The following is a 9,602-nucleotide window of genomic DNA, read 5'->3' as shown; positions in this document are numbered from 1 at the left end:
ATTCGATTCCGTGTCACTCGATAGCATTCGATCAGCACTAAAGACTTGACACGCATGACATTGATCACCACCCAGTGATCAATCAATTGTGATTACATCTCAGTCCTACAGGAGGTCGATTGCGGCCCGAATAGCTCAGTGGTAACATCTTTGACTGTGAAGCTGAATGACACGGAATCGAATCCGTCAGGGAGCACCAGTTCCCTCAAGATTACAGGTACACCTTGCTGATGAGTGCCAAGTAGCATGAAACCCGGGTCCAGGGTTTCCTGTTGACCACCTCCAACCATTATCTTACCATTAGCAACAGCCTACTGTGGGAGAGAACAAACCAGGTTCCCGATGAAGAGGAAATTAGGAAAAGATGTTGGAGGTGGGTAAGACATATTGCGGAAAACATCGAACTTCATCACGAAGCAAGTGCTAGCTTGAAATTCTGAAGGTAGACGGAAAAGAGGAAGGCCAAAGAACACATTACGCCGGGAAATAGAAGCGGATACTAAAAGGATAAAATACAACTGGAAAGAATAGAGAATGCTGGTGGGCGGTCTATGGTCCTTCACGAGAAGTAACAGGCGTAAGTAATATTTTAGACACTATATTAGTCAAACTGATTCCTCTGTGATTGTCACAAGAACACTTTTGTCCTTTCTTATAGACCGGCACAATCAGTGAGTGGGACCAGTCAGATGGGATTACGTCCAGTTCCCAGATTCTACCTAAGACCTCAGTCAATCTCATTGCTAATACGGGACTGCCATCCTTAAAAGTCTCAGGGGTAAACCTGTCAGGGTCTGTTGCTCTCCCCCACTTCAGATTTCCCATAGCTTTTCCAACCCCGTAAAGAGTTGAAGGACATACTGATCCCTAGAGTGTTCTCCCTATCGACCAAATCTTCTGGATTGAGAATGAATAACATATCCACGTTTTTCCGAGATAGTTTCGCTAACAGTTGGGTTCCTAATACCGGTTTTCTTAACAAGTCTGAACAGTTGTCTGCTGTTACCTATTGCCGCTGCCTTTCCCATCTCTCTTACTTTCCCTACACACCACTGTTCGCGATCATTGCGTAGGCTTCTTGTTAGCCTGCGCTTAAGCTGACCCCACTTTTCGTTGTGTTCAGAGCCAGGTGGGATGAGTTTTCGAGCATCTATCAGTGAGGTAGATGCTGCTGAGATCCAGTGTTTCTCCCTAACCATATGGTTTACCGTACTTGCAGATATCACTGCTATTTCCACTGCTTTTCGGATGTCATTTCACGCTGCCTCGGGGTGGGCACAACTTACATGGCTGTCTGACTGTTTTTCTAGTTGTTCCTGAAATATATTCTTAGCTTGTCTATCATTAAGTAGAACCCTAAGAGGCTTCCTTGCAGCGTCGTTCCTACGTCCAGTAAGACGCAGACAGATATGCGCTCGCACTAGAGCATGATCTCAATCTAAACATGTGTTCCAGAATGAGCGACAGTTTTCTATCGACCCCCTCCATCGGTGGCTGATGTGTTCCAGTTGGGTCGAACGTTGGGACGACTTCGGGAGTCGCCATGTCAAAAGATGTTTCTCCTTATGCTTAAAGTTAGCATTTGCAAGAAACAGGCGGTTATCTGAGCATAGCTGCAACAGACGGTCGCCATTATCTGTTCTTTGAGCCACGACACCATAAGACCCACCTACGTGTCTTTCCCTCTCGCTTAGTTTACCTACTTGAGCATTAAAGTCACCAGCCACTATTACTACATCAGAGCGCCTAGCTTTTCGGAGAAGGTCGGAAAGCTTTCTGTAAAACTCATTTTTTACATCATTTGAGCTGCAGCCAGTGGGAGAGTAGGCAGAGACGACGAAGAGACAACGAGGAGTGTCCCTATCTTTCCGAGTCCTTATTGTCCCGTTTAGTCGGACAGCGCACAAACGACTGTCTACTGGGATCCAGTTAAGGAGAGCTAGTTCTGTCCTAGGACTCAATGCTATGCCTACGCCAGCTAAGCCACGGAGAGCAGCACCAGAGCTACCAGATATACGAAGCGTGGAAAGAGTTGGTTCTTTATTTTGACATGGTGAGGTCAAATGAATGACGCTACTCGGATCCTGTTTGCGCGCTTCGGAGATGCAGTACACATCGATGGTGTGAGATTCTAAAGTCCTAGCTAAGGAAGCCTGTTGTCCTACTTGGCACAGTGGTTGGACGTTAAAAGCTCCTACATGTAGTTTAGAGCGTGGTTTCAGGAGACCAGGAATAACGTTCCGCGTCCTGGAATCGTTTGCCCTAGTGGTGCGAAGTGATAAAGGGACGTGAAGAGGGTTATTCATGGAGATAATAGAGTTATTAGGTGTAGGAAGGATTTGATTGTGACCAACTTGGTCTCGTGTGCTGCTACGAGTATGGGGGCTGATATCACTTCCCGGCTATCCACATCGTGGAAGGGTATTTCTTGAGGGACCTGAAAAGGAAGTTGGATTAATGTTGGTCTTAACAACTTGGGAGCGTGACCGTAGAGCCCAAGGGACAACTGCTTAAGGCCGGTCGTGCACGACCTTTTTGTGGGAGGTTTCTTACGTGTTAGCCCCGTTCTTCAAAGGGCCTTACTGCTGGAGACGGAAATCCGTGAGGTAAGGTGAGGCGTGACATTTTGGGGGTCGACGTTTTCTAACCCCCTCCTTCCTTGTGAGAAGGTAGCATCGTTGCAGATACTGGTTGTCTGAGGGAAACATCTTACTGATGTCGCACTTCTCCACATTCAGCAGCACGACTTCGCCCTCAGACCCTGAGTTGCTGATTTTAGTCTTACTGTTCTACAACCGACCTGTCTGGCATGGTGAAACCTACAGGAACATATGTTCCAGCCAATATAGCTCGGTTGTGTCATCACGATAGGCAAGCACGACCACCACGTCAAGTCAGCAGCTATATATAAGCATTATTAAGAGTTGACAGATCTGTGTCAACGTCCTTGGTTAGGTTGGTTTAGAATAGTCAGTCCCTGGATATAGGCTACATGTCGGTAGGAATGTTTGATTTGTCGTTTTGATTCTCCGTAGAGTGCATCACGGTTTGGTATTTTTCAGAAACAGTTGAATCTACGGTTGGTATTTTGATAGTTGTTTGCTTGATAAGTTTGGACAGTCTGGTGTTACCTACGGGCACTGTCCTCCTGTCTCTTTTACTCTTGTTGTCCACCACTGCTCACAATTATTAGCTAAAATTTTCGTTAGTTTATGTTTAAGCTTTCTTTATTCTTTATCGTTGCTCAAGAATGTCAGGATGAGCTTCCGAGTAGCTATCAACGAAACCAACTGGTTTTTTTTAAACCTTTTGGTTTGAGTTGTTGATAGATACCACTATTCAATTAACATCTGCTTGGATATCATACACAGCTCTTTCTTTGGGACGAACTTTCCTTCATTAACTGACAGTTCAGTATACTGGTTACTTCTCACGATATTTATATTCTTCACAGAAGGGTTGGAGTTCTAGTTTAATACAGCTATGATGCAATGAATCACCATATAAATTTAGCTTCCATGGTACGATCAACTTAGGTCCTGTGAGTTTGATTCTCCAGTCTATGGGAATCAGTGGATTATAAATGCAAGAACCGAAATGGTAAAACCTACTTTAATAAACCAAGGTGGGAGCTGAAAGCTCTTCATATTTAACAACCGAATCAAAATCATCCGGGAAAACAACCAAGAAAGATCGTATGAGTCCGTGTACAGAAACATTCTCGTGAAGGATATTTATATATCCGACTGTTTAAATCTTAGAAATCCCAGATAAATTTCATGCTTGTGACGAACTGCTTGACATTCGAGTCCTAAAATACGGTAACAGCCGCACATAGTGAAATGTGCAAGTCATACGTGATGGCTGGGTCGAAAAATGGAATCCTGAGAACCTAGGAAACAGCAATGAGCGAAATTTTGTTAAACACGTGGTATTATGATTCATTGCACTACAATGACTTACTCGAAAAGTACGGGCTCTCGTATTTTCAAAAAAATTAGAGTAACTTCATTTCTCCAATCGCATACTTATTTGGAGTTCGGCTCACCGTTTATGATTAGAGCCACACAAACAAGCTGGAGTGAGTGGACTGAAAAATTGTACGTTATGATTTAAATTACATATTACATATGCGACGAATGAACATCTGTAGTACAGAAAAAGCTGGGACTATCACCTACATTTCTATTTACCGTTACACCATTTACAATGTTCCTAAAATACAACGGGATTCTGGGAAGTTGAGACATTTTTAGTATTAAAGTGACAAAAAGGATAAGGTACTACATGGCCTATTATTGATTTAAATGGAGAAAATCGAAAATTGGATAAAGGTTTGGTAAATTTACTGATTTTCACAACATACCTGTTGGAGTGGGTAAGTGCATAGGAGCAAGCTAGGAAACCACCCAAACTATGGCCAAGTAAAATAAACTTCTCCAGGTTAAACGATGATCTCCACTGCTCAATAGACTCGACCCACTTCTCCTCTACTGCAGTAGCGTCTGCCGGGAAAGAAGGTCGAGAGCTTCGTCCAAATCCGAGAACATCCAGTGAGTACACAGGGCGATAGCAGGCAAACGCATCAATGTTTTTACACCAAAGAGCAGATCCAGAACCAAATCCATGGACTAATACAATGGGAATGGCTCGGTCTATATCTGTGATTTTACTTGTGGATGATATTTGATCGAACTTATTTCTTCGGAAAACAAAGGTTCTAATGTAGCAGGACCCATTGAAAATAGGCACGAAAAAAGCTTCCACATCACTTTTTACTCCTATATGCAAACAGGTTAAAATCGTAAAAGAATAAATACGTGACAGTAGTTTTTGCTCCGCAGATTTCAGAAGATCATTTGATGTACGACTCCATTTTAACCAGAATGGAAACCTACTTTCTTTGCTGCTAACATCTCTGAAAGCGTTATTCAAGAGAACTCAAGACATACATGTCCCCAATATTGCAAGGTACCGCCATTTCCAGGAGGTACAATCGCCACCGCAAAAAACCTAGGGAAAATGGAATGTATAAACAAATGTATTTCGCCTAGATCGCGCATTCCTTTCTCGATATAAAAGCGGCTGCGTACCCCCTGCAACTTGATAAAAAGACCTTGTGGACCCAATTTACTTATTTCCCTGTAAGTCTTCAGTGTTAAATCTACAGATTTAGTTCATCACGCCTTTGTTTCCATGGCAACAGACGTGTGATGTACTAGGAACAGGTGATAAACCGAAGGGCGAACTTCCGAATATGGGGTTCTCAGTTGATCGGTCTCGATGTATTCGTTTTGAGATGATAGTGACTAAACACACGTTATCATATAGCCCCAAATCTTATGATCTGTTGATAGAGATAACCTGCTTGAGTGTATAAATCAGTTGCGATTAGTAGCAAAGTATCGCCATACAAATAAGCTTTCATCATGACTGATATCACCATATTATGAGTCGGATGTTTCATTTAGGGTTATTGGCCATAAGGATGTAAAAGCCATGGTAGGTGATGACTTAGGAACTAAAGCTAACGGAACCATGACAGCTACAAAAGGGTTATTGTGTTCGTAGTGCATCGCATATCTTTGAAGATCTCAGATTATACCACTTAAATTGCCTAGAGTAAAGCGATCAAGGTCATGTACCAATGGCAGTATGTGAAAAATTTCCATCATCATTATAAAACATGGTTGTTGACATTTCATTATGCGTTCTACAACTTTTAGTTCCTCGTTTCTTTAAGGTCGTTGTTGTTCCGCTTGACGTAAATAGGCTTACCTGTACTACTATCATATTTTTACTGTTATTTCGTGAGAGCTCGGTTTCTGTTTTTCCATGAAATAGGGGTGATGAACTATTTGTTCAGTAGATACATTAGCGCCGGCTGTCAAGAAGATCCCATCCATCATTTTGAATAATGCTTAAATATTTAATTATTAGCTCCCATGATACTCTTATGACTGAAACTGATTGTATCCGAAACTTTGTAACTGCTGGTTGGAATATCGTTTTCATTATTGAAGGCTGTCACTGTTGTCAACAGAACTCTGGGTAACTTGTTATTACTGAGAAGTAAATTATCTTTGTCACTAATGCCGTTGTTTAGTGTAGCAGCATGACATTACTCCGCCCTGAATCTTGTAATTTGACGAGCAGTCTAATTATTAAACTTGCTTAATTACTTAGGTCTGTCAACCCTCGTGAAGGAGTATAAGCCGCCCACCAGCTATCTCTATCCAGTTCTATCCTGGACAAACCTTTCCGGTTGCTTCATGTTATTATTATTATTATTCACAAACACCTTATGGGTACATAAGTGCTGTGAAAAAACCATTTCGGGTTTCTTCAAAAAATGCAATAATACACAATTTTCAATAATGTTAACATTACATATGCCATGTTTGAGAAAGGAAGGAAGAGGAAAATAAAATATTAATAATAGAATAGTAATAATAGTAATAATAAATCAGGTTCTGTGTAATTAGCAAGAATTTTGAATTGATTTTGAAGAAGGAAAGGAAGATACTGAGGAAATAGAAATAAAGGAGACGCGGAATACGTAAATATCTTAACGCAGAACAAGAATAAACAACTATGTATGTATAGCAAAACGAGTAATAAAAATAAAAAAAAAACAATAAATTGATAAGTAAATAACTTATTATTGCAGTAAGATATGACGTTAGAATAAGTGTTTGTTCGTGCAGACATAGTTTTGGGTGATGCTATGAAAGTCTCAATTAAGTGCAAAAGATAATCAATATGTATGAGGTGTATATACATAGTGAAGATAAAACGAGTCTGATAAGTTGATGTCCATTTTATTGATGTCTGCTCCCAATGTGTTCTTTGGCCTTCCCCTTTTCCACATACCTTCAGAATTTCAAGCTAGCACTTGCTGATGGTTTCCGGCCTACGGACTCCTTGTCCGTTGTGACAGCACTACGGTGTTTCCCTCAGACAACCAGTATCTGCAACGATGCTACCTTCTCACAAGGAAGGAGGGGGTTAGAAAACGTCGACCCCCAAAATGTTACGCCTCACCTTACCTCACGGATTTCCGTCTCCAGCAGTAAGGCCCTTTGAAGAACGGGGCTAACACGTAAGAAACCTCCCACAAAAAGGTCGTGCACGACCGGCCTTAAGCAGTTGTCCCTTGGGCTCTACGGTCACGCTCCCAAGTTGTTAAGACCAACATTAATCCAACTTCCTTTTCAGGTCCCTCAAGAAATACCCTTCCACGATGTGGATAGCCGGGAAGTGATATCAGCCCCCATACTCGTAGCAGCACACGAGACCAAGTTGGTCACAATCAAATCCTTCCTACACCTAATAACTCTATTATCTCCATGAATAACCCTCTTCACGTCCCTTTATCACTTCGCACCACTAGGGCAAACGATTCCAGGACGCGGAACGTTATTCCTGGTCTCCTGAAACCACGCTCTAAACTACATGTAGGAGCTTTTAACGTCCAACCACTGTGCCAAGTAGGACAACAGGCTTCCTTAGCTAGGACTTTAGAATCTCACACCATCGATGTGTACTGCATCTCCGAAGCGCGCAAACAGGATCCGAGTAGCGTCATTCATTTGACCTCACCATGTCAAAATAAAGAACCAACTCTTTCCACGCTTCGTATATCTGGTAGCTCTGGTGCTGCTCTCCGTGGCTTAGCTGGCGTAGGCATAGCATTGAGTCCTAGGACAGAACTAGCTCTCCTTAACTGGATCCCAGTAGACAGTCGTTTGTGCGCTGTCCGACTAAACGGGACAATAAGGACTCGGAAAGATAGGGACACTCCTCGTTGTCTCTTCGTCGTCTCTGCCTACTCTCCCACTGGCTGCAGCTCAAATGATGTAAAAAATGAGTTTTACAGAAAGCTTTCCGACCTTCTCCGAAAAGCTAGGCGCTCTGATGTAGTAATAGTGGCTGGTGACTTTAATGCTCAAGTAGGTAAACTAAGCGAGAGGGAAAGACACGTAGGTGGGTCTTATGGTGTCGTGGCTCAAAGAACAGATAATGGCGACCGTCTGTTGCAGCTATGCTCAGATAACCGCCTGTTTCTTGCAAATGCTAACTTTAAGCATAAGGAGAAACATCTTTTGACATGGCGACTCCCGAAGTCGTCCCAACGTTCGACCCAACTGGAACACATCAGCCACCGATGGAGGGGGTCGATAGAAAACTGTCGCTCATTCTGGAACACATGTTTAGATTGAGATCATGCTCTAGTGCGAGCGCATATCTGTCTGCGTCTTACTGGACGTAGGAACGACGCTGCAAGGAAGCCTCTTAGGGTTCTACTTAATGATAGACAAGCTAAGAATATATTTCAGGAACAACTAGAAAAACAGTCAGACAGCCATGTAAGTTGTGCCCACCCCGAGGCAGCGTGAAATGACATCCGAAAAGCAGTGGAAATAGCAGTGATATCTGCAAGTACGGTAAACCATATGGTTAGGGAGAAACACTGGATCTCAGCAGCATCTACCTCACTGATAGATGCTCGAAAACTCATCCCACCTGGCTCTGAACACAACGAAAAGTGGGGTCAGCTTAAGCGCAGGCTAACAAGAAGCCTACGCAATGATCGCGAACAGTGGTGTGTAGGGAAAGTAAGAGAGATGGAAAAGGCAGCGGCAATAGGTAACAGCAGACAACTGTTCAGACTTGTTAAGAAAACCGGTATTAGGAACCCAACTGTTAGCGAAACTATCTCGGAAAAACGTGGATATGTTATTCATTCTCAATCCAGAAGATTTGGTCGATAGGGAGAACACTCTAGGGATCAGTATGTCCTTCAACTCTTTACGGGGTTGGAAAAGCTATGGGAAATCTGAAGTGGGGGAGAGCAACAGACCCTGACAGGTTTACCCCTGAGACTTTTAAGGATGGCAGTCCCGTATTAGCAATGAGATTGACTGAGGTCTTAGGTAGAATCTGGGAACTGGACGTAATCCCATCTGACTGGTCCCACTCACTGATTGTGCCGGTCTATAAGAAAGGACAAAAGTGTTCTTGTGACAATCACAGAGGAATCAGTTTGACTAATATAGTGTCTAAAATATTACTTACGCCTGTTACTTCTCGTGAAGGACCATAGACCGCCCACCAGCATTCTCTATTCTTTCCAGTTGTATTTTATCCTTTTAGTATCCGCTTCTATTTCCCGGCGTAATGTGTTCTTTGGCCTTCCTCTTTTCCGTCTACCTTCAGAATTTCAAGCTAGCACTTGCTTCGTGATGAAGTTCGATGTTTTCCGCAATATGTCTTACCCACCTCCAACATCTTTTCCTAATTTCCTCTTCATCGGGAACCTGGTTTGTTCTCTCCCACAGTAGGCTGTTGCTAATGGTAAGATAATGGTTGTCAGAATCAAACTCACCATTATCTACATGTGTATGCATGTAGATGAGTAATTACATATGTGTATGTGATGGAGGGATTTTCATGAACATGCTTACAAAACTTTCCAAAAGAATCCTACTGGAAAATGATTCCGGAAGATAGATTTTGCCTGGTGATTTCCAACGCTTTAAGACTTATGATATAATGCAGCAACGCCCTATTTATAGGTTCCAACGGCTGACTTCCCCTGT

General features: G+C 42.7%; 2 protein-coding genes across 2 annotated transcripts in view; one reads left to right on the top strand and one right to left on the bottom strand.

Moving 5' to 3' along the window:
- Positions 1-4,215: 4,215 nt before the first annotated feature.
- On the bottom strand, positions 4,216-4,981 carry Smp_145880 (abhydrolase domain-containing protein 4 (S33 family); the record flags this gene model as incomplete). The annotated part of the gene is made up of 2 exons (XM_018789166.1): positions 4,216-4,918; positions 4,953-4,981. 2 exons carry the CDS (start codon positions 4,979-4,981, stop codon positions 4,216-4,218), a joined length of 732 nt encoding a protein of 243 aa, XP_018654636.1.
- A 518-nt stretch (positions 4,982-5,499) lies between these two features.
- The window catches only part of Smp_145870 (abhydrolase domain-containing protein 4 (S33 family)), a gene marked incomplete at its 5' end in the record, with an annotated part of 14,541 nt that continues 10,438 nt past the window's right edge, over positions 5,500-9,602 (top strand). Inside the window, one exon of the mRNA XM_018789165.1 lies at positions 5,500-5,555. Coding sequence (XP_018654635.1) covers positions 5,500-5,555 — 56 coding nt within the window. The remainder of the gene's footprint in view (positions 5,556-9,602) is intronic.

The sequence above is a fragment of the Schistosoma mansoni genome, chromosome W, assembly GCF_000237925.1.
Source record: "Schistosoma mansoni strain Puerto Rico chromosome W, complete genome".
Classification (NCBI taxonomy): domain Eukaryota; kingdom Metazoa; phylum Platyhelminthes; class Trematoda; order Strigeidida; family Schistosomatidae; genus Schistosoma; species Schistosoma mansoni.
Note: the sequence above shows the minus strand (reverse complement) of the source record. Positions and strands in the feature narration are given on the sequence as shown.